Source organism: Myotis myotis, unplaced genomic scaffold (genome assembly GCF_014108235.1).
Source record: "Myotis myotis isolate mMyoMyo1 unplaced genomic scaffold, mMyoMyo1.p scaffold_m19_p_17, whole genome shotgun sequence".
Classification (NCBI taxonomy): Eukaryota; Metazoa; Chordata; class Mammalia; order Chiroptera; family Vespertilionidae; genus Myotis; species Myotis myotis.
The window spans coordinates 24,556,701-24,581,881 of record NW_023416321.1 but is presented as its reverse complement, the minus strand read 5'-3'; the positions used below and the strand labels follow the sequence as shown (position 1 = coordinate 24,581,881).

Below are 25,181 nucleotides of genomic sequence, written 5' to 3'. Positions count from 1 at the left end.
ATCCAGACAGTTAGGGTAACCCTATTCCTTTCTCCAGTCTCACTGAATTGACCGAGAAACTGAGGAAACTTTGAAAAAAATTGCCCTGGCTGGCTTGGCTCAGTGGATAGAGCGTCAGCCTGCGGACTGAAGGGTCCCAGGTTCGATTCCGGCCAAGGGCACATGCCTGGGTTGCGGGCTCGTTCCCCAGTGAGGGGTGTGCAGGAGGCAGTCAATCAATGATTCTCTCTCATCATTGATGTTTCTATCTCTCTCTCCTTCTCCCTTCCTCTCTGAAATCAATAAAGAAATATATTTTTTTAAAAAATTGGTGCTATTACTTGGGGGTTTTGAAAGAAAACATGGGTGAAGGTGAAAGCAGTGACCCCCCCAAAAAAGTGACCCCCTTCTGGGACAATAACTAGATGGATGCCTGTGGGATTGCCAATCTCCACCCCATTTTAGAGAAGGCTCTCTGGAGCCCTCACCCCTTCCCAGAGTGGGTGCCAATGTCATGCCTGTGGCACTTTCTTCGGACCTTTCTATTCTTGCATAACAAACTGCCTTCTTGCAGTCCCTTTGTCCATCCGGCCAGCCTATCTATACAGCACATGGTGTTGTGGCTGGTCTCTGTGTGTGCCAGGGAGGTAGGGGCTGTCTTCTCTCTCAGCGCCTGAACCTCCCAGCCCAAGGCCTAGCTGGCCCAGGAGTGAGTCAATATTTGCCGAAGGGCTGACTTCTGACAGGTGGGCGAGATATGCCTGGCTTGTCCTCAGAAACCACGTGTCTTCCCTGCACTGGTAATCCTTTGTGAGGCTCCAGGGGTCCTGCCCTCTGTACAGAGGCCACCCGCTGGTCTTGTACAAGGTGGTGAGGTGGAGAGCAGGCACAGATAAATGGAATTCCATGTAACCACTAAACTTGCTTTTAAAGTATATTTAATGCCTATAAAAATGTTACGATGTTATGAGAAAGGGAGGCTATAAACCAGTACATATGCAATATGAGCCAATTTATTTTTATTTAGTTATAAACATAGAAGAAAATATGCCAACATGTTAACAATTGTTAGATGAGTGTTTTTATAGATAACTTTTATTTTGTTATTAGTATTTTTCCAGATTTCTTTCAAATTTCCTCCATTGGCCATAACATTCCTTTAAATCAAGCATGTCAAACTCAAAAGCTAACACGGGCCAAATAAACGAGGCATGCAGCCCACGGGCCACGAGTTTGACATGCTTGCTTTAAATGGTGTGTGTATATATGTGCCTACATTTAGCCTTCAAGATCTATATGATTAGAAGGAAGTTAAACATAACTAACTTTCCTCCATGATTATGCTTAACTTGGGCTATTTCGGTCCAGTTCCATGACCATCCCCAAAGATGAACAATATGTACTCCTCTTCGTCCCCCAAGTCTAAGGGGAAGGGAGATGTGGAACAGCTAGCAGGTAATACAAGGCTGAGTGTGACAGTTACTGAAATCAAGGTGTATGCAGAGGGCTCCAGGGAGGAAGTGGTTAATTCTCATGGGTGGCGGGGTCAGAGAGGGCACCTTTGAACAGCTTGCTTTTGAGCTGTGCCTTGAGAGATGAACCCTTTCGCTGGGGTGAAGGGCATTCCCATCTGGGGCACAGCAAAAGCTACGGCATGCTTAGATGTGGGTGAATATCCACTGTGGCCAGAGTGTGGGGTGGATGGCAGCAGTGGGAGTAGGGGGCTCAGACAGCAAGATGAGGCTGGAAAGGCAAGGCGGCTGTGACCATGAGTGGCCTGGATCACCAAACTAAGGGGTCTGCAAAGAAGGAGTATTTGCAGGCTCCAACCTGAATTTCATAGAATATTAACATTAACTTTGACTTTCCTGACAACGCCTAGAGTTGAGGCAGTAAGCTCTCTTGCTGCTGCACCTGACCAGCTCCTGGGGGAAGCCAGCCTGGAGTTAAGCATTCGCTACAAATAATCCACAGAGGTTTAAAGGTTCAAGCCCAGCTTGGAGCAGCAGAGTTTAGCTCCTCCTAAACCCCCTCTGCCCAGTATGTATAGTGTAGTGGCTAAATGCCAGTCGGGCCAGCAGATGACTAAACCCCTGCTACACCCGCTTACAATCTGGGGGACTTTTCGTGAACCCCTGGGCCTCTCTGAGTTTCCGTCTCCTCCTCTCTAAAATGATGATAAGAATCATTTACCTTTCTCCTCACTAGATAAAAAAAAATAATAGAAAATGATAAGCCTGGCCGGTTTGGCTCAGTGGATAGAGCGTCAGTCTGTGGAAACTGAAATGCAGAGAGCTCAAAAATCTTGCCCAAGGCCCGACAATAAGTGGTAGAACAAGCTACAAACCCAGCGCATGCCTGGCTGGCGTGGCTCAGTGGCTGAGCATTGACCTATGAACCAGGAGGTCACAGTTTGGTTCTGGGTCAGGGAACATGCCCAGGTTTCAAGGCTCGATCCCCAATGTGGGGTGTGCAAGAGGCAGCTAATCAATGATTCTCTCTCATCATTGATGTTTCTCTCTCTCTCCCCCTTTCTCTTCCTCTCTGAAATCAATAGGAATATATTTAAAAAAAAAAACACAACATACCCAACCCATGATTCTAACACACAATGCTCACAATATGCTCGTAATATTTACATTGTTAATTCATTTATTCCTCACTGACCCTGTGGTAGGTGCTACCAAAAGGCCTTGTCTACACATAGGAAACTGAGGCCCAAGTTCCTTCGAAGAGCCAGGGTAGGAACTTGGGCGGTTTGGCTGCAGTGTCCACTCCTCCTCACTCTAATACACTTAATGAATGATGCCTGTTTTATTTATTGTCATTTTTATCATTCCAGGGAGGACTGTCTGGAATTAATTTGGTCCAGATGTTCAGATCTGGTTCTTTTCAGGAATGAAGATCCATGGAGGAGGTTGGGGTGGGGCAGGATAAATATTCCCGAGGGGGACTTAGGGAGCAAGGCCACAGGTGGAGAAGCCTCTGGGCTTGGGTGTACTGGGAGGGCTCCTTCCTGTTTAGAGGGAGGACCCCTTTGCGGGTCAGTAAACGGCTAGGGAAGGAAGGAGAGGAAGCCAGTACGACCTCATTGGACTGGTCCCTGAGTGGGGCTCAGGGCACTATTGGAAATGGCCAAGTATCTTATTCTTTGGCAGAAGAGCATCCCTGGGACTGCCTGGTAGCCAGTTCCAGGGTGAGGGTGGTAGACAAAGGACCCAGAGAACTGAGTGATGTCTTTGAGGGAACTTTCACATACTGGATGTGTCTCTAATAGAGAAAACAGATCTCTCTCCCTGAGGAGGACTGAGCCTGGTGGGGCAAGAGGAGCCTGAGGCTATGACAGGACTGGGTTCTCGGGGTCCAGAGCCTCAGCCCCAGGTCTCACACTTGAGCCTATAGGGCTTGCTCCCTTCGGGGCCGGGGAAGGTAGATTCAGGGCTCAGTGAAGCTCCATTCCCTAGTCAGGGAAGTGTCACATGATGGGGGCTGGTCAGAGTTGAGACGCAGCTAGTATAATAGCATAGAGGGGTACAGCTACCACTGCAGGGCTAGGTCACCAGAAGGCTGACCTGAGACTGAAAGGAGGAGGAAAATTACAGTCATTCATTTATTTATGTATTCGTGGATTATTACTTTCCTTCAGTAGCTTATAATTTATTATCATCGTGATTTCTTTTGATGCTTAGATTGTTCCAGATCTGGCCACTTGCTCCCTTGCTGGCTCCCGTGTTCCTCTAATACATTCCCACCCTTACTTTCTTGTGCAATGAGACCTTTTCACCATCATGGTAAAGATTGCATTAGATCACCAATGGATACTAAATCTAGGGGGAAATTTTGATGGGGAGTAAGATATTTGAATGGCCTTAAAAGTATTTTAAGACTTCTTATTAGTTTTCCAGGGGTGGGGGGAGAGGGGGGTAACTATACAATAGAGAAATTGGGCAACACCTAGACTGGGTGATCTAAATTAGCATCATTTACAAGTGATAGGGGAACATCTGTGCCTCCAGATATGATATCCTGCAGACACATTGCCTCAGCAGTTTTCCAGCTGAGAATGCATAATCTCACTTTAATCATGGGGAAACATCAGACAAACACAAAATGAAAAATATTCTATTTTTTTAAAGAAAATTTTAATTTTTAAAAAGCCAGCTATGTGAATGTTCCAAGAGACTAAAGCAAATGCAATGCTAGACCATGTACTGGAGAGAAGAAAATTAGATCAACTCACAAAATTAGAATATGGATGCTAGAATAAATAAAAGTATCATACAAATGTAAATGTATAAAGTTCATAACCGGGCTGTGGTGTAAGAACATATCTCTATTTTTAGGAAATACACACAAAAATACTTAGTGGTAAGGGTTATGTATAAAACCCTGAAATGGTTCAGGGGGGAAATATAGAAAGATAGAGAGGGAGAGCTCATATGTGATCAAGCAAGGGATAAAATGTTAACAATAACTGAATCTGGCTAAAGGGTATAGAAGTGTTTCTTGTACGATTTTTTCATCTTTGCAACTTTTTGTAACTTTGCAATTATTTCCAAATAAAAAGTTTTTCACTTTGTGTTTTTCCTGCCCAAACCCTGCAATTAGCTTTTCCTCCAGAGGATCCTATGGAGCAGGAGCATTTAACCACATTAAAAAAAGAAGAAGAAGAAGGAGAAGAAGAAGAAGAAGAAGAAGAAGAAGAAGAAGAAGAAGAAGAAGAAGAAGAAGAAGAAGAAGAAGAAGAAGAAGAAGAAGAAGGTGAATGAAAAGGCATTCCTAGCATGTGGAACAGCAAGGGAATGTGAAATACTGTATAAGTGTAGATGACAGAAAGGACAGATTCTAGCAAAAGTGGGTCTTCTGAAAGGCAACTGTGGGCTCTCCCAGGGATGTGAAACGCAGCCCCCAACAGCTTCCCACAAACCTCTCCCCATTCACCCACACATACGTGATTTTGATATAGGGTACAATAAGCTGACAGATTCGGCTATACTTCAGAGAGCCAACACTGTACTCGGGGGCACGTCATCTGTGGATACCATAGAACTGAATTTTATCTGTTTACATAGAATACGCAAAAATATTGTGCAGAGTTTAGAAAGTAAAGCCGCATTCGAGATGGAAACTTCAGCGGGAGGCTAGCAATGCTCACCCGACCAATCAGAACACAGGAGATATCGACCAATCACAGCTCGCCAATGCTCTAGTCGGGGCGGGGCCATCACGCCCGGAATTTTTCGTTTGCTGAGGTCCCTACGCGTCCAGCTCTAACTCGAGCCTACCCTGGGGGGGAATCGCGAACCGGAGGCGGCAAAGTAGATGAGGCTAAAGGTTGGAGGTTCCCATCCCGCCTAGGTAGGTGGTGGCGCTCCCTGTGCTCTCGGCAAGGCAGGAGGTCAGGCCTGTGCCAGGCTTGCAGCAAGCCCTAAGAGCTAACTTCCTGAGAGGATGGCGAGATTGCAGAGGGAAGCAGTGCAGGTGCCTTCTCTGGATACAGCGCATGTGGGGGAATGAAGCTGGAAGAAACGACTTGTCTGAAGCAGGGTGCACCATCCTCAGATAGGCACCTTCTCCAGGTCTCGCAGCTTGGCAGTTCTTCCCTACGTCTAATCTGAACCCTTGCTGCCACATCTCTGGCCAGCTGCCTTTGAGATATGTGGTGGTGGTGGTGTTTTTTATTTAAATCCTCACCTAAGGACATTTTCATTGTTTTTTTTAGAGGAGGAAATGAGGGGGGAGAGGGGAAAGAGGAGAGAGGAGAAAGAGAAGAATGAGAATCAATTGGTTGCCTCCCACACATGCCTGGGCCGGGAAACTCGCCAGGCATCAACCTAGGTATGTGCCCTGGAATCAAACCTTTTGGTGTAGGGGAGGACACTCCTACCAACTGAGCCACACCAGCCAGGACTGGGATGTGTCTTCCATCTAACTTTCTCATTCCTGAGATGAGGATCTGGTTCCCATGCTGGACACCCATCCTCAAAATCTCAGTGTGAGGTGGGGAAGCATGCAGGAAGGCATTCGGTTCCTTTGCAGGTCTTTCAGAGAAAGTAGTTGGTGCCTCTGAGCCAAACGATGGTTGCTCTTACTGAGATAGGAACTAGGAGGACCAGATGGAGGTGGGGTATATTGAATCTGCAGCTCCTTTCTCCACACTAGGCTCTGTGCTAAGCACTTTCTATGACCTAGATTCTCAAAAACTTTACTAGGTTGGGACCATTATCATTCTTGCTTTATAGCCGAGGAAACGGAGGCCAGAGAGGTTATGTATCTTGCCAAGTCACACAGCTCCAGGTGATAGAGCCTGGATTTACACCCAGGCCTGTCTGATTCCAAGCCTCTGCTCTCGATTCCAACCGTGTATCGGAGCACCTCCTAGCTGGCTGGCCCTTATGCCCGGTCCCACCCTAGGTACTCTGGGGGGTCCTCCCAGACCTGTTGCTGCTATATCTGGCCTTGGTGCTTGGATCTTGTTGTGTTTCAAGCTTCCTGAAGGAAAGTCAGTAAAAACCACAGGCTGCTATGGCCCCATTAATTTGGAACCAGAGATTTACGGGATGTGGCTAAACATTTGGAACTAGTATAGTCCAACTTAGAAACTAGCCTCCCTTCTGGGGCTGCTGGACTGCCATTTTATTTGGATATCTACTAACTCCTCAAGGAGGAATCAACCAACTGCCTAAAGTTATGGGGAAAGTCTCAGAGGGATCAACATTTAAATTGGACTTTGCAGGACATCTAGGGGTTCACTATGGAGAAAATGTGTTGGAGGTCATTCTAGGCTTAGGGAACAGCATATACAAAGACCCTGTGTCTCCTTTCTCTCTCTCTTTCCCCAACCTGTCCCTTTCTTCTCCCTCCGAGATCCCCGACAGCCACAGAGCTTCTAGGGTTGACAAAGTTGCAGAACTTCCCTTAGACAGGCCACCAGGGAACCAAGGCCCACTCTCTTGGGATGAAGCTCCGAGATTCCAGGAAGGGGAGCCCCTACCTCTTTAGCTGGAAGGGGTTCATGGGTCCCCACCAAAGGGGCGATTTCCTACTAATCACCTGAATCTTACCTGTTTCTTCAGCTATTGATAGTGTCCTTCTTCTGGCTAAGAAGAACACATCTTTTCTCCCGCCCATTGACTGAAGCTGAAGTTATTACAGCTGGCTCGGACTAGCAGCCTGGAGTCCTCTGAGTAATCGTGTCCAGCACAGGGCGGATGCACCGAGAGGAGGGAAGGGCGTCAGCATGGGGGTTACACCACAGGAAATACAAGGATATTTTCTCCAAAATCTCTTCCTTTCCTGGGCCTCTTCCCAACTTCCCTCTTTCCCTGCTCCCTCTGCCCCCATAAACACAGGTGATTTCTCTCTGGCTCTTTACCCACCATTTTCAAAGCTAGGAATTTCTTGGCTCATGAGCAGCTAGGGACCTTGGGGACCCAAGCTTCTTCAAGCCAGATCTGAGTGCATTTCGGCTGACGCTGTAGTTTGTGGCTTTGGTGGTTCCTAGTCCCCCTAAGACTGACAAACGAATTAGCTTCCCATCCCAGTCTCCAAGGCTGCCTCCCCTTGAATTGACACATCTGCTCCCAGCATTGGACCTGAGCACTCACGGCCAGACAGAGCTGCTGGACCATTCTCTTGGTCTTCTCGCCCTTTTCAGCTGCCACGACAAAGGAATAGCTCACCTGCAGAACAGAATATAGTCCTCAAATGCCCATCTTTAGCCTAGCAGTTCTTGTTCCAGGCTCTTTATAGGTGTCTTTAGGAAAAAGTGGCATTCAGGTAACAGCTGAGGCAGTCAAATGCAGGTGACTTCACTTTGAGAAAACTCCATAAACAATGTGAATTTACCTAAATATCCCGGAGAATTCTTCCTGCATAGTTGGCAGCTACATACATCAGAAAGAATTTACTTCTATAAGGATAGCGATTTTAAGTTCTTATTTTATGCACTCTTCAAAGAGATATTGAGGTGTTGGAAGTGAGATGTCGAGATAATCAGGGATGAAGAAATTTCTGAAATTATGATGCAAGTCAGTGGTGATACAGAATCTGAAGTGAAAACCTGTCCCCTTCCCATGATAGGGCAGTTTTTGTAATGTGAAGTATACTTGACCCTCATGGTCCAGGGCCAAGATCTGGGTCAAGTGCCTGTCTCAGGAAGAGGAAAGCTAACTAGCCCACCCCTGACGGGCTGATCCAAGGAGAGGGCTGGATTACACAGTCCGAAGCAAAGCCCTTGACCCTCCCTCCATTCCTTTCTTGGGAACTTAAATGGGCCTTAGATTGCCAAAAAGTGGGCAGTCAAGAAAAACTGGAGTCCAGACCTTAGTAAGTGTTCAGCCCTGAACCTGCCTGCCTGCTACTTTTATAGAACAGGGGAAGATCAGCCAGTAATCTGCCAGGGTCAGACCAGCTGTGGGGGAGATTTATAGGCCCAAAAGGGATCAAATGGTATTCTTTCAGGCTACAACACTCTTTAAGAAGGAAATGGAAAGAGTGCAGGACTGAGGGCCAGTTTTATTAGGGCAGGGAGGGGAAAGTGACTATCATCCCATGAACATATTGGACTGCCTTTTAGTCCAACAAACCTTGAGGACTACAGAAAAAACTTCCACGATCCCATCTATTTCCCAAACCCAGGTCTCTCCAGAGAGGACCAAACTACAGGGCCCTTGAGAAGAGCAGGGACACCTGGACAGCCAGGACTGGAAAGATTAACTAGCAACTCGGTGAAGCAACACTTCCTGTCCCCAGACAAAAGCACCACCAGGAACCCTTTCCCCAGCTGTTTTCACTGGCTCAACAAAGAGACTAAAGCAATTATCAGAGGAAGTTTGGGAAGCTTCAGTTCTGTAGAGAACAGATGTAGGTATCCACAACTTGTTCGTTAAGTGACGCGTGTCAGATCAATCCATCTTCATTTGCTGTCTGGTGATACTCTCACTTGGGTACTTGTCATCTCTCTCAGCAGCCTCTCTGTCTTCATCCCCTTTAGTACTTACTAGTTCCTGACATATTATTGGTACTCAGTAAACAAATGATGGATCTAGTTAAACACAAATGGAATAAGGACCCAGCCTAAAGCCCCTTTAAGAAACTGGGTTCTAGAACATGATAAATGTTTTAAGCCCATCTTCTCTTTTGGGTAGGACAGGGGACGCAAGGCCTGGCTTCCTGGGATTTTACTCAAGTTGATTGGCAGGGCTACCTCTCCTGCAGTCAGCCTGGTGCATGTCCACCCTCCCATGGTATCTCAATACCAATCAGTCTGACAGTCCCTCCCCTAGACCAACTCTGTCATGTGTACACCTGGAGAAGCAGTGCTTGAAAATTTCCTCTATCATCATAGTGAATTGGTGAAGCTTCTAAGGTATTAAGCAATCCATCATAACATTTGTGACTGGTTAACTTTAATTTGTCAAAATAAATCTGCAGTATTTTGCATGTTAGTAATACAGTGCTGGTATTGACAGGAAAAATCATCATCTGCTTACAAAGAAACCTTCATTTAGGAGCACACCTTAGGAGGGAAATGAATACACAATAAAAGGCAAATGCAGGCCAAGCAGTGAGCCCTAGAGCATTAACAGGCTGTCAGATTTGAGGATTATCTAATACAACTGTTTAGCTGCTAATCTGATAAAGGGGAAGCTCTCAACCAGGTTACAACCAGAAGGAAAAAACAAAATCTCTGCTTTTTCGTAGAGCGGTGGCCGTTGTGCCTTCAACACTTGGTTAAATCAGTTCATCAGCATCAAAACTCAATTCCAGTTCCAAGACACAGGAGAATTTCACCATACAACCTACTAGGTCCCCCTTTCAGTGGCCCATGCCAACCCCGTCCTGCCAACTCTCTCCCTCCCAAAAGAAGACACAACGTGGTTTCATTATTGCGGACAAGCTTCTTAAGTGAATAAAGAATGCATACAAAACAGCATTTTAACTGAAGTCATACAATGAAGTCTCATTCCTGTTTATTATACAATTAATTGATAAAACAATCATTTCTAGTATATATCTTTTTTTAATTTTTTAAAAAGAACTAATACTTGCAGGGTTCTGACAACCACACTCTAGCCTGGGGGGAGGGTCCACACCTGCCCTCACTGAGTACTGCTCCTCGGGCCACTGTGGAGGAAGCCTGGGCTGTTTGAATCATGGAGGATCGTGATTACCAGCCTCATCAGAACTGACAGGTCCCAGCAGGCAGACCCAGAACCTGGTCCTGGGGCTGCATGCCAGGAAATGTGGGCTTCCTCCAAATGTGGCCACCACCTGCCCAGTCCAAGCCTCAGCAGGGCCATGCCTGGACCTTCCCTACGAGTCCTTCCAGTAGTCCACACATAATGCTCTACATATTAAAAACAAACCATTTTTGTACTGTGGATAGGAACAGTTATAACAAAGTCATAGCTACATATTTTTCTCTACATTTTGTTTATTGAGACAAACTAATTAAAAGGCACAAACATAGGGCATGTTTACATGGACATTATAACAAACATATACATTAAAAGTGTAGGAATGTGTTGCCTTCCTGCTAAACAGAAAGTTCCTAAGCTTTTATATATACAAAAGTTGTACAATTTAATGTCCTAAAGTACAAAAGATCATTTATAAAATTATTTTACACTAAGTACTATTTATTTTACTTTTTTACTATGTAGTTCAACCCCCTCGAACTGTTTGTATAATGACACACAGATACCTATCCCTGATGTAGGAAGTCGGCCTTAGATACAAGTTATTTTGATGCTTGAACTGACACAGCGGGGTATAAACGGAAGTCATCCAGTTTGATAGTCCTGAAAACATTCTGCAAGATTACCACACTAATTTCCATTTCTCTGAACTGCAAGATTAAGGAAAAAAACAAACAAAACCCAAAACATATTGCAACTTAAAAATCACAGCGTCTTGGTTTTAGTAACTATTTTTAAAACACAATGCTTTAAAAACATTAACGTGTGGCATGATGGTGTATCTGTTTCCCTCGCTTTTGGTTTCTACTTTATGTACAGAGATAAAATATTCTGCTAATAAAAAGCACATGTCTTAATGTGCACAACCATCGCTGGTTTCTACAGGGAATGCAGACAGCTAGCTGTCTCCCTGAAAACACCACAAAGCTGATACAAGTGTTTTCTCAAAGGAAAAAAAAAGTGATGTCCATATTTACAAAGTTGAATAAATCTGCACAATAACTTGATTAAGAAATGAAAGGAGAAATGAAAAAAAACACACTCTGCTTGTTCTGAAGGGGCATACTACCTAGTTAGTGGTTAGAATAAAAACTGTATACAATTTAATATAAGACATAAACTCTAGTGAGCAACTAACATATCTTTCCCTGTTGTAACATCAACAGGCTCTGATTGGGAGAGAGGGGCATATCACATCCCAGTGCCTCCAGCGTCTTCCAATTTAAAGCAATAATTTTAAATGTCCCAAAGTATTCCTTGGCTCCTGAAAAGGAGTCCCATTGGCCTCCATTTGTTAGGAGTCTGCCTGTCCACACGCTTGATTTCTCCTCTGTCGGTTGCGGTCTTTTCTTACCAAAACACAATTTGTATATTTTGGTATTTTTTTGTGTGTGTTTTTTTTTTAATTTTTTAAAAAAGTCAACTACAGTGCTATATTCCATCAGGATTAATATGCTTAGCAATATTTACATCTCCAAATATCAGGTCACAATCCCTATTATATGTTGAAGTTAGAATGATAAATTATCATATGCTTTGCATATCAGAGCTGGTATCACCTTTCCCATAGGGAATGCTGCCTGAAATTAACATATTCCCAAAGGTAAAATGCATATTCTCTGAAATGCATTTTATTATGACAATGCATGTTTTACTCATAAAAACAATAAACACAGACAATTCTACACTAGCTCTCAATCCGTGGATTTAGAACTTCAGGTTAAAATAAGCCATCCACGTTATAGTGAGAGAAGAATTCTGCTAGTGTTTAGAATAAAATGATTTATTGGGATTAGAAACTAATGCTGTTTTTAAATTTTGAAATGAGTTTTGTTTTTTTATGATTGGTTTTAATTCTGCCATTTCATCTTGTCAACTACTATCCTGTTTAAGCAATGCTGTCAGCTAAAAGGAATTTCTGATTAAACTAAAGTGGTCCAGTGATAAGTTATACATACACCCTACTTTGAACAATCCCAGCCAAATTGGAGAAAAATGCTACTACACTATTACTAACTAATGTAATAAAATCTCCCAATTTCATGGTTTACTTTTTACTTTACTAAAAGTTGCTGGTAAATATTTACTTTAAGCCATATTTTGATTTTATAATACTGTTTACCAAGGTGGTGACGTAGGCAAAGCCTGGGGTAAGAAAGGCATGCTCTCTACAGGCCTCATTGCTATATTGAGAGGGGCGGCTAACGTCATAGGCGTGGGCAGGTTCATTGGAGATGTGATTGTGACAGGGTGTGCTATATTCACTGGAGCAGTGACAGGAGTGGGAAGGTTGACTGGGGTAGTGAGTGTTAAAGGAGAGGTCATGGATAATGGACTGGTTATAGTTACAGGGTGCCCTATGTTCATTGGGCTGGTTATGTTAACTGCACTTGAAACATTTACTGGACTTCTCATGCTCATTGCAGCTGCCACTGTGACTGGGTTTGACATAGTCCCAGACGACACAGAGGACGTTATATTGAATGGAGTAGTGAGAGTCACAGGTGTCGTAGCAGCCGTAGAGGTTTGGCACAGGTTAGCAGCTTCTAAAATAAGAAGACAAAAGGGCCTTTAGATTTTCAAAACAGGGAACAAAATTCACTAACAGCGTTTGAATCAACTTCTTTTAATTAAAAAGAACAAACATTTAATAAATTAAATTAGATTTCTATCAAGTAGTGAATAGGAAGGAAGGATCCTTCTGAGCACCAGACTGGGGGCCAGGAATCCCAGTGTGTGCAAATCTCTTTTCTGATTGCTATACCTCCCTCAAGAACCGACTTAGGCAACTTGTTTAACCCTGGCAGTTTTGATTTAAAGTTTAGATTTACTTACCTACCTCACAGTAATACTGGGAAGATGAGTTAATTTCTGTAAGGCACTGGGGGGAAGTGGGGCAGAGAGATCAAGGATGGCTAAAGTATTCTCATTATCACTTCATGCCCTTCCTCTGAGTTCTAAAGACTTTCTTGGGAAAAGCCAACCACCAGCAGGCCAGGCAACAAGAGCTGTTTATACAGCGCTGGGCCAGTGGTTACACAGTAACAGTTAATCAGAAAAATCTTCTCATAAGGCACATTGTACCTAGCAGAGGGAAATGTGTGTCCTCAATGCTATATTTACTCTCAGAGGTGAAGCCACATTCTGTTAAGGTTTTAAAAATCCAGAAGTAGAGATTGATAAACAGTCCTAGAAAAATCATTTTAGTTCAATGACATAATCATCTACTTTATGCCTTGAGTCATTTACCTACACATATTATACACACCACCAACCATACCAGCGAGGACTTAACCAGGCAAGAAGACCCTGCAGTGAGTTAGGAGGACCTGGTCCTTGTTATCCAGCAAAACCTTAAAGAAAACTTCCTTTAAAGATGACACCCCCACCGCTCAACAAAATTCAGTACCACTTGCTAGTGTGTCACAAAAGAGTAGTAAGACTGTGATTTGGCTGTCAAAATGAAAAAAAAAAAAAAATGTATTTGAGCCTAAAGATGGAGGTCTGCACACACTTCTCAAGTGGGTCAAATAACCTCAGATAGACACTTGAGTCAATGAGCAGCCCTTCCTTGATCAGTATGCTGTAACTTTGGCATACTTCTGTACACCGTTATCAGGAATTCCCAAATCTGGACCATGCTCACAATCATTTAGGGAGCTTTTTAAAAAATGATTTCCCAGGAAATCTAATAGTGAGATTTAGATGGAACCTGGGAAATCTGCAAAGATGATGACCTGTCTTCCAAATTTGGGAACATTATTTAAGCCCAATATTTAAAAAGGATATGCTGACTCAAGTTTAAGTTTTCAGGTCAGGAGTCTCTCCCCCAAAATGTGACTTTACTAACATGAATACAGAAGTTTCTAACATTAGTGGTCATTTCCAGAGAGATTCATGATACAAATGGGAATACAATCACATTCTGTTTCATGGAGGTCAGAAGATGAGCTAAACAATTGAGTCTTATTGTGCAAGCAAATTGAAATACAATACCAAATAGAAGAGTGCAGAAAGAAAGAAAGAGAATGAAAGAGAAAACCAACTCACTTTTGAGGTGATGGTACCATTGCTAAGGATATTCTCCTGTTTTCACCAAAGGAGTTTTTACTCTCCCATTTGCCATCTCCCCACCTCCTCCCCATGTTTTCTTTTTAATCTAATAGTGTCCTTTTCCATGACTTAAAACACTTTCACTCCTTCTCTAAGTAAAACATTCTTCATAATATGCTTTCAACTTACTATGCTATTATCATAGCATATACACACATGTACATTTTTCTGTCCCTTCTCCCCCCCAAACTCCCCCCACAAAACATTTTATCAAAGTAATGACAAATCTTCAATTGGGAGACAGGAACAAGCAGCACCTGAGGAAGGGTGGAAAGCCTATCTGGACTGCTGCATTCTTTTCCTCCAATGCCAGTAGATGTATGAAAACGATGCTATTCCTTTTATCTTTATCCAAGTACAGAGTGTTTAGAGGGGATCTGAGGAAGGGAACAGCCACACCACATGAAAGCAAAGGATGGAAGAAACTACACAGCAAAGGAATTACAGGGGAGCCCACATGCAGAAGATTCCTCATGAATTTAAAATAAAACGGTAAGACATGGTAAGGGTGGGAATTTAGGAATTTGTCCTGTGGCTGATGGTACGCTGACAAAATGATTTACTTGAAATGGCTGCACAATAGTCCAGAAGTCAAACCTACAATTGGTACATTAAAAAGCTGTATTAAAAATGGATATTTCAAATGATTCTTAGACATATCTAAGAGAAAAGCAGACCATTCTCAATTACAGCAATGTCTCTAACAACTGAAGTACATACATGTGAAGCCAATGCCAGCCCCAACAGACTGAATGACACTAAGGGTGAGACCAAGAGAAAAGACATCAGCATTATAGAGTCTGAAACATAATAAATAAAACAATACAGAAAAAAACACTAAACTGCAGAAAATAGCATTGCTGTAAGAAAATGAATGTATATTCACATAAGGATATTTCATCTACCTCTATAAGTGGGAATATTTTAGAAAAAAAGGGAGCTCCCTAATGCATGGAGGTTGACATAAAAATGGACTGTGACCAGCCCAGCCAGTGTGGCTCAGTGGTTCAGCGTCGACCTATAAACCAGAAGGTCTTGGTTCGATTCCCAGTCAGGGCACATGCAGGCCCAATCCCCCAGTAGGGGGCATGCAGGAGGTAGTCAATCAATGATTCTCTTTCACCATTGATGTTTCTACTTCTCTCCCTCTCTGAAATCAATCAATAAATAAATATATATATTTTAAATAGACTCTGAGCATACACAGCAAAGGACCAAATTTGAGTCTAGATTTGTAACAAAAAGTAAACAAAAAGAAAGAACTTAAGAAATAGTGGGAATTTTTATTTCCTAGTAAAAAACTTATCTGGAAGCTTGAAAGCTTTGTTGCCAATAACTTATCTTCCCAGCATATAATATTTCCATAAAGTTGGACTCCCTAAGCTATGACTCCTTTACTTTGATCACTGGGCAGACTGGATGAAAATACTTCTCTAGCCACACTTTAGCACTAGACGCCTCACCTTTCTTACCTTTCTTTCTTGCTTTGACAGCTTCTTCCCACAGTCTCAGTGTCTCCACCTGTTTCCCGGGCCAGCTTGTCACGTGTTGTTGCTGTTGCTGCTGTTGTTGCTGTTGCTGCTGCTTCTGGTTGCTGGTCTCTTCATTCATGCATGCTACTCCAAAGACAAACCAGAAACACTACATTTACCTTGAAAAACTGTGGTTATTTTTTTCAAAATCTAAAACTTAGATACTTTGGCTCTATGATGTTTGTCATTTGATTTGATAGTTTTTACTACAGTGCATCTTTTTTGCTACTTATGACTATATTGGTCAAAATAGACAATGAATAAAAACACTGGAGCGCTAGAGAAAACCAATATAAAAGAGAAAAGGATGTTTTGCTATATTAAAAAGCAAGTTTTAGAATGGAACTTGGGTAATATTAGCATGGACTAACTAATACTCATCAAAATACCTAAAATACTTGGTTACTTGACCACAGTGATGTACACTAAAAGTAAATTTTTATAAAGTTAACAAAGAATGACATGCTACTTACATGTACTTACAAATAAGCAAATGTACTTACAAAGAAGCAAAAATGGATAATAAAACACATTAAGTGTTCTTTCCTATTCACTTCTGTCCACCTATTTTGAGAATTGATGTTTTCTGCTGCATAGAGTACATATATAACAGAATACATAAAGTAGTAGAATATATAACAGAATAGAATTAGGCAAATAGTTTTTTCTGATAGTTCAGGAGATCTTAAAGAAAAAGCCTGGGTAAATGAAAATATTGGATTTTATCTACAAGTCTCTGGGATATTCTATCTTCAACTCTGAATTTGAGGTAAGCAAAGCACTTAAACCTTAAAATGGATTTGCTATCCCATTTCTCTACAGATTTGGGTTTGAAAAGCAAACTAATTAACACTGTTTTCATCTTTCAGGTTATTAAGGATATGTTATTAATACCATCAGGAGTTAGGAGCCACTGATTCTTGGGAATCTTCCTAATGGTAAATAAAAACAAGTAAAATTGCCTCGATATGATGCAACTTCCTACTGTGGCTTTTGCTGCCACAATTCTAAATACTAGAGCTTTTTATTCAAACCCCAAAGAAGAAGGGACACATTGAAAAATAGCTGAGGGAAATTATGGTCTTCTAACATGGGTGTTATTAGATAAGCACAGGAATGAAAGCAAAATCAGTGCTGCTTGTACACATGCATATGATGTATATTTCCAATACTAATATACACTCTTCATTATTGTGTGTTTGCACACTTTAATAATAGCAGGAAACATGCAACACAGTCTTGAAAGTACAATAAAAAATACCTTTGATACATTATAAAAATCTAGATTTCATCAATTGAAAAGAAATACAATTTGAAGCATCACTTACTTTTAGTGATGCCTTGTTTACATGTATTACAGTTGATACTTTGGCTCTGCCCATGCGTCTTTAAGTGGCTGGTGATGTATGCTGCGCTCAGGAGCTTCCCACAGATGTTACAGGATACCTTGCCTTCGTGGCGCACCATGTGTGTCCGCAGTCTGTCTTTGGTGGCAAAGGCAGCTGTGCACGTCTGCATGAGGGAGGAAAACTTTTTTTAAATATAGACTATCCTGTTCTACTCATTTAAAAGTACGTTATATTCTAAGCATTACCCTACGCATATCGGCAAACTGAGTTAGTTGAATTTTAATTGTATGTGTTACTCAGACTCAGAATCATAATTAAACACTTGATGAATTTTAGACCCTTACATTTTAAGGGAAGAAAAAATATCAACAACAACAACAAAAAAAGAAAAAATATCAACATAGAGTAGTGAGAAGATGTGAGCATGAGGATCAGTTAAACCTGGATTTAAATCCAGCTCCCCAATTCATTAAACAGTGTAACATTGAGCATTGAGCAGTGTATCATTGAGTTAGTGAACCTATCTGAATTTCTTTATCTGTAAAATGATAATACCTACCTCACAAAATTACTGGTGGAGTAAGAGCCTGACCCAAGGTCTTGCACATAGAAGACACTCACTCAAAATGATTACTAGCTTCCTTTCTCCAATTGGACATTTCTTAGAATTCAAATAATTTACTTAATAAAACCAGTCATTAACAAATTTAATGGAAAGGAACACACACAAAAAAACTTCCAGCAACATATTAGAATTACTGATACATAAAACAGTAATTTAATTTAGCAAGATTCTTAATCTTTTCATTATCACAATTCATGCTGAATAAAATCATTAACATGAATAGATTTTCAAATAACTAGAAAATGCTCCAATTTGGCAATAGCCGACACAAATCCAATAAGTGATAACTTTTGGAGGAAAAATCATATTTTCTTCTATTACAGTTAAAACGACCCCAACCATCAACCCAGAAAAAATTTAAAGCACTTCATTCATTTATTCATTTCAATACACAAACTCTGCAAGACTATAATTTTTTTCTTATAACAATAAATGCTGTTGCCCAAGGAAAAGGGAAATGTGGCTTAACAAAAACAACACATTTACATTTTCAAGTGATCTTGCCCCACAGAAATAGAAGCTGTCATTTATATTTTATAAAACTAGAATTCAAATGGATCACATTTACTCAAGTCAGTGATTTTTAAGACTATTCAAGAACAGTGAGATGTGACTGGCTCAGACCTTCTGGATAATGTGCACTAAGTGCTATACTAAGGATAAGTCATTTTAACTCTTACTTGGCATTTGAAGGGTCTTTCTGTTGAATGGACATGTTTTACGTGACAGCTTAAATGGTCAGGCCTGTGAAAGAGAGAGTTTCAACAGAAGATATAATGGAACACACATAGAAAAATGCTACTTACTGTGATGTTTACATACTTGGCAGATTTGGGTGGGAGACATTTTAAAGAAAGCTAGCAGAATGAACAACTCCCCTGCCCCCCGATGCAAGCCTCCTTACCTCTCTTACCAGAAACAAAAGTTTTACCTGTTTTCTCTCCTAGTCAACATCAAATCGTATTAGATCTTGATTCTTTACAATTACAAAATACCCAAAGTTTTAGTACTAATACTTGCCAGAAGCAGCTACTACTATGTATACTTTACATTTTTAAAGCCTTTAAAAATGAAAATGAGTGAAATGTTAGTAAGCACAGAAAAATAGAAAAACATTCTCCTAAAAGTTTTATTGAGAGTATCCAAGGTCATCCCAACTTCCAGAAAATAAGTTTCTTTGATTTACACAGTGAACCTCATGGCTAGTCACCCAACTGAATTGGAATCTGGTTGTTTCTCAGTGATAAGAAGTATCAATGTGCCAAATGAAGGCCTGCATCCATTAAGGTACTTATTAAATGAAATAAGTTAATCACTACGTCACCACTTGTCAACCACACCAAACTGAAATTCGAGCTGGAGGTATAACACTTTATCTATCACCAATCTCCTCTAATAGCACAGGCCTACCCACATCTATTCTCACATAAACATCTAGAGCACACAGAAACTGAAGTTCACGGAATACCATAATGAAAAAAAGCAAAGCAAAATGCAGTACCTCGAGAAGCCTTTCCCACAAACACTGCAAGTATAGGGTTTGGTGATGCCTCCTTCATGAGACCTCACATGGTAAGTCATCCGGTCCTTCCTCTTGAAGCGCTGATTACAAATAGGGCACTCGAAGGGCTTTTCGTCTGAGTGGGAGAGCTTGTGCCGATTGAGGTGGTACACATCGCGGAAGGCCTTCCCACACATCTCACAAGCATGGTTTTTCTTGACAGGCTTACTGGGTTTCTTGACAGACTGGGTCACAGGCATAGCTGTGGTGCTGGCACTGCTGCTGGGGTTGGTGCCCGAGGAAGATGTAGTGACTGTGGACAAGATGCCTGCAATGGTTGAGACCAGCGAAGTTCGGCTGCTGTCCCCAGCGATGGTGGAGATAAGAGGAACCACTGTCGTGGGGGTTTTCTTTGCCCGGGACACCAACTTGATCCCTGTATGGCAGGACTCGTGGCGCCTCAGGTGATAGCTGTCCCTGAAAGCTTTACTGCAGTAAGTGCACACAAATGAAGTTTTGGGTTTTTCTTTTTTAATTCCAATGGCATCCTTTAATGTTTCTGGTGCGGCCTGAGGTTTCTGAGTTATTGGTATTGGAAGTAATGGTTTCTGATCAGGGGGCTCCACAGCAGAGCTCAGGAGGGGCAGCAGGCTGTTTTGTGCTGCCTGCTGTTGGTGATGAGAGCCTTCATGGGTCTAAAACCAAACATTTACACTTCAGAAACGCAGCCTCTCATAATGACCTTCAAAATTCAACATGCTCCAAACAACAGAGACCAGAAGAAACAATCAAAGAGCCTGTAAGCAGCTCTCTACAGCAGAGATCCAGCAATCACCTAGTTACTCGGAAGAGCTCCCAAGACAAAACATGAAAATCACTGTGCAGACCCAAAACTTTGGCCACTAAGTTGCTGGCAGTGATCTTGCTTTCAAACAGCTGACTAAACTACACACCACCCTGGTTCATAAGGGACACACCAGCTGATGAAATTAGTTTGCATTAGTCTGTCAGTGCTGAAACCAAGTTTAAATAACTTTTCAAAAAAATTACACTCCAGACGTATTTAACAGTACCTTACCGTGGTAATGCACAAAACACACGTACATAGTCTCTCTCTGTCTCTCTCTCTCTCTCTCTCTCTCTCTAACCATCTACTTGTCTGTTACCTAGAAAAAGAAAGGCATTATGTCTCTCCCTTTCAATCAGAAAAATCTTAGTGATTGAGGAAGGAGGATGTTGCTAGGTGATAAAAGGAATCTAACTCTCTGAATACATATGCTATTTAAGTTTACTTTTTAAATTTTCACCTAATTCTACTAAAGATTTGGTTGAAATAAAACCTGCTATTAATCAACCTGGAAGGCATCTGTGAAGATAGCCCACAGCAAAACACCTGTCAGTTATTTCTCAGTTCATAGAAGTCTGCATCCTTTAGCAACACTCATTTTTCAAACCCTAAGCTCTCGAAGACAGACTAAGAGAAAACAAACTATAAATAATTAAAATTCCTTTCATTTTCATCTTCTTCCAACAGTTGTAGGTTTTGTGCAAGTATTAGACATTTGCTGTTAAAATGTGCTTCTGCACTCCAAAACTGGGGGCTGGCCATTGTCTGGAAATTTACTTTAGCTGCACTGAAACCAAAATTTCATCATAGATCAGGTTCTTGGTATTTATGACTAATTATTCTCTTGGTTTTGATTCTTTCAAAATTCTCCATACCTCCATCCTGATAAACATTTAGGAAATGATGGAAAAAAATTCCTGAAATAGTTCTTCCTAATATGTTGTACTTTACCAACATTATTTTTGAAACTCTTGACAGTGAGCCCAAGCCCCTATGCTGGAGTTTTGTAATCCTAAACGGATACATGCACTCAGAGGTTCATAGTTCCAAATACTTTAAGCATATAACATCCTAGCAAGAGCCCATCCCATCATCTTAGATACTCCAGACACTTATTTACCCTTCTCATTGTATAACCACTAGTCCAACAGCTAACTTGATTGAGGGGGGAAAAAAAGAGAAAGACACACACTCTCTCACAGAGCTCCTCCCCATGGGTAAGAACATCCATCATTGCTCCGTATTTACTTGATGGCAGCACAACAGCTAAGCTCCAGCTCCCCCCAATCACTGGGAGGTATGGTATCCAAAGGTACCAATTTCAATTTAATAATTTTGCTTGCATCTCCCTTTGAGTCCTAGAACTGTTCATAGAAATTGTGTATTTACTTATGAGTATCTTTTTGGACTTAGTGATCTTACTGAATTATAGTCCACTTTTGGAGCTCGTGTAAATGTCAGTGTTTACCCTGATAACATTAGTAGAAACTACAGAATCTGAACACTAATCTTACCCCTTTTCCAACCTGGCTGTAGGATACCCAACTTTCCATACAGTATACAAACGGTTAATAGCTGAAGATAGCTCAAGATATACAATTTCAAAGGCAACAGATCAGATAATAGGGAATGCAAATCTTCTGGGCAAAGTTCAGACTTACAGTGTTTAGAGGGCATTTTTCGATTCTAAACAACTATTAGTTTGATGGAGTACTAAAAGCACTTACTGCCATTTTACCAACTCAGATGTCTGTGGCAACATAAAGTATTTTTACAGCATTGCTGAAGCTCACTCTCACAAGAGGGTCACACCAGGTCCCTGCTTCTTGGTGAAATGCTGTAGAATGCCTCGACCACTACGGAAATCTCTCTCTGAGGATTCCTAGGATCCCCACACTTCTACATGAAGCCTTCTAAGAGGGGAAGTGGGTTTCCCCAACTTGCTCTCTCCGGGAGAGGCAGTGAAATAACCACCACCCCCTGCCTTTAGTTAAGTGATTTAAAATATATGCATAACTTCTGGGTAGACTTTTATTTTGCTAGTATCATCAAATCAAAGGCTTTTTAAACTCTCCCAAGCCTTCCTTTTTCTGGGACTGGCAAAAAAACAAAACAGAAATGTTATTTCATCACCCAGGTGGTAGGATATGGCACCATGAAATCTCCAGTGCCAGAGGGTAAAAGATTTTGTACTGAAACAAATTAGCATCAGTGAGTCATATCTTGAATGTCCTGTTAGAAGAATCATCCATCAAACATTTTAATAAGTATGGCTTTCACTTTCCACCAGGTTATCTGGAAAGCAAGCATGTATTCAATTGTTTTAAACTATAAATTCAATAGACTGCTCCAGGAAACAAAACAAGAGAGTTTAAGTCTCCATTTTCCCAGTGAAAATTACTTAAAACTGGAACTAAGTCTATTCATACCTTTCCATAATATTCATACCTTTCCATAGAAAAGACTGAAATATTCTCTTTACCCATCCAACTGTCCTCAGCTCTAAATTATAAGTTTTCCAACAATTTTCACTGCACACATTGCCAAGCCCAGGATCAAATATGAGCTTTCACACTTCTCCATCAGGTGGAAAAAATGATTTTAATAGCTGAAAAAAATTAAATAATATAAAATCGAATTAAACAGTTTATCAATAATAAATGCTTGGCATTTGCTTTATCCAGGAAAAGAATAATGAAAATATTCCAAACAATTTTTCAACTAGCTTTCCAACCATTAGTATGGGTTTTTCCTTTACATAAAGAACTCCTGTTATGTTTCAATCTCCATTAAGTTTATAGACAGCACGTTTAATATGGTAAATTTAATTCATTCCTCACATTAAAATCACTTCAATAGCCTGTTAATCCCATATTTTAAAGTGATCATTTGAAAGCTTTTCCTACAGAAGGCATTTGCCACCTTTACACCAACCTGGATGGCAGCTAGCTCTATGTCAATTATTTTCCAACGCATTTTTAAGTTCGTTTAACACCAATTATCAAGCTCGGGTAAAACAATACTACATAAGAATAAGAAAGTGGGGAAGTCTGTGAGTCCCCCACTTTTTTGAGTGTCTTCAATTTTAAGAAGCCTGAATTTGTTTCAACAACTGCTTAAAAATCAAACTACTCACATTCGAAAGACTACATGTCTGAAATTAATCCAGCAGCACTACACAATGGGTAATGTTTGCATTCTCCAATGTCCTACATTAGCTCTACGGAGATGGGTCCAGTGGCTGGGAGAAGTTTCTACAAATTCTGCATCCGTTCCTGGTTAGTTCCAAGAGGTCTCAAGAGCGTTTGGGATTTCACTAAGTTACTCAAAGTAGGAAAATAACTCCGAGAGGCGGGAAGAACGCACTTAAAGTGACGAGCTTCCTAACCTCCCCCGGTGCCGAAGTTTCTCGGTGAGCTCAGCACTACTGCCCACTAAGTGTTTCGTTTGCAAACAGAAACGAAGCAAGAAAAATGTAAGTTCCAGCCCACGTCTTCCAAATCGGGGTCCCCCACCTAAAGCGGGCTGGCGAGAGGCTGGCCAACGTACGGGCTGCCGTCACTGTGAAGCTTCTTGCAAAAAGTGAAGATCAACACCCCAAAGAATGACTCATCGGGGGCTTTGTAAGCGGACTTTGTTTGCTCTCCCCGCTTTCTGTCTCCCCCACTTGGTCGGGGGAAACGTCCGAGGTGGAACGAGAGAGAAAAGCGCTCCGGGAGGAGGTCTGGCCTCCGGAGTCCCGGCCCTCACCGCCCCCGCCCGGCCCGGCCCGGCCCGGCCCGGCCGGGGATTCCCCGGGCTGAGCGGGACGGCGGCTGAGCTGGACAGAGGGAGCGGGTGTCAACTGCCAAGACTCGGCAGAGGCTTGGGAAAGAAAACATGTAAATCCAATGAAAAAGTTTGGGGAAGGCATGCACACAGCACCCCGCAAGCGGGTAAACACGAGGTGGGGCGGCGGGAAAGGGGAGTGGCGGGGAACCCCGGGATACCCGCTATTCGTGGGGGGGGGGGGGGTCAGAAAGTCACCATAAACAAAAAGAGAACAGGGAGCCGAGAAAGGAGAGCGAGCGAAAGATGAAGAGTGTGCGTGTGTGTGCGCGTCTTGGGGGAAACACGACGGAGAGTGGAGCCTGGGACCGCCTTCACCCGCGGTGCGGCCCGGCCCGGCCCGGCCCGGCGCGCAGTGGCCGAACAGCCCGCGCTCTGCAGCGGCCCGGCGCCCTCCTTTCTCTGGGCCGCGGGTGGTGACAGCGACCGGCCTCCTCCCTTCCCCTTCGGGGCGGGAGGGAAGGGTGTGTGCGTGTGCGTGAGAGTGCTGGGGGGGCCGGGGTTCACCCCGAGGCCTGCTCTCTCCCCCGCACCCCTGAGGCCGCCTCCTTTCACCTCAGCAGCCCCGCTCCGCCGGGCGGGCGGGCAGAAAAACAAAGGGGGATTAAGGCCGGGCCGGAGCGCGGAGCCGGGAGGGAGGGGAGGAGCGCCCGCCCGCCAGCCCGGGGCCCGGCCCCCCTGTCCCCCCCGTACCCCCTGGGAGGGCCCCCACTACCTGGAACAGGAACGTGGTCCAGTTGGCCTCCATGGCTGTGGCGGCCGACCCCCCTCCTCCCCACTCCCCCCGCTCGGGGAGCCTCCTCAGCCGGAGGAGGCGACAACAAAGCGGCGGCGGCGGCGGCGGCAGCGGCAGCGGCGGCTCCTCAACATGGCAGCGCCGAGCGCGGCCACTTCCGGTAACCTCCGGGACGCACCACCGCCGCGGCGAGCGCGGGCGGGGGGGGAGCCCCGACCCGGCGGCCGCCGCCCCCAGCTGCCCCGACCCCTCCTGGGCGTCCCCGCTGCCGGCTCGCCGCCTCGGAGCTCCACCAGTGCCTGCGGGCGGTGGGGTCAGGGCCCCCGCGGGAGGGTTGGGGTGGGGCCGGGGGCGGGGATGGGGCGCGGCGTCCCCCCCCGCGGGGGTGTGTGGTGCTGCGGTCCGTGGCTCCGGCAGCTGGAGCAGGGGGAGCTCAGGAGAGAAGATGGAGGACGCCAGGGTCTGGCGC

At 43.2% G+C, this 25,181-nt stretch overlaps 1 protein-coding gene across 7 annotated transcripts; it reads right to left on the bottom strand.

Moving 5' to 3' along the window:
- Nucleotides 1–9,369: 9,369 nt before the first annotated feature.
- On the bottom strand, nucleotides 9,370–25,021 carry VEZF1 (vascular endothelial zinc finger 1). 7 transcript variants are annotated; one of them, XR_004972835.1, is made up of 7 exons: nucleotides 24,692–25,021; nucleotides 19,302–19,996; nucleotides 18,481–18,544; nucleotides 17,155–17,356; nucleotides 15,767–15,913; nucleotides 14,552–14,671; nucleotides 12,591–12,727 (listed from the first exon to the last, which is right to left on the bottom strand). XR_004972835.1 is itself a non-coding variant. In XM_036340451.1 (6 exons), the coding sequence occupies exons 1-6, from the start codon at nucleotides 24,722–24,724 to the stop codon at nucleotides 12,300–12,302; spliced, it is 1,578 nt and encodes a 525-aa protein (XP_036196344.1). In that variant the 5' UTR covers nucleotides 24,725–25,014; the 3' UTR covers nucleotides 9,370–12,299. The 7 variants fall into 7 exon arrangements, 6 of the variants coding, with proteins under 6 accessions (XP_036196344.1, XP_036196348.1, XP_036196346.1 ...); XM_036340451.1 differs by lacking the exon at nucleotides 14,552–14,671 and having other exon boundaries at nucleotides 9,370–12,727; nucleotides 15,758–15,913; nucleotides 24,692–25,014; XM_036340455.1 differs by lacking the exon at nucleotides 14,552–14,671 and having other exon boundaries at nucleotides 9,370–12,727; nucleotides 15,758–15,913; nucleotides 17,155–17,338; nucleotides 24,692–25,010.
- Between the last annotated feature and the right edge of the window lie 160 nt (nucleotides 25,022–25,181).

What these genes read in the sequence shown, in the direction of transcription:
- VEZF1 (XM_036340451.1), bottom strand. Translation starts at nt 24,724, where the DNA reads ATGGAGGCCAACTGGACCACGTTCCTGTTCCAG. An exon ending in TGTGGGAAAGGCTTCTCGAG is followed by an intron (nt 18,545 to 19,301) that starts GTACTGCATTTT and finishes TCTCTTTCACAG; the next exon opens with GCCTGACCATTTAAGCTGTC. An exon ending in TAAACAAGGCATCACTAAAA is followed by an intron (nt 15,914 to 17,154) that starts GTAAGTGATGCT and finishes TTGTCTTTGGAG; the next exon opens with TAGCATGCATGAATGAAGAG.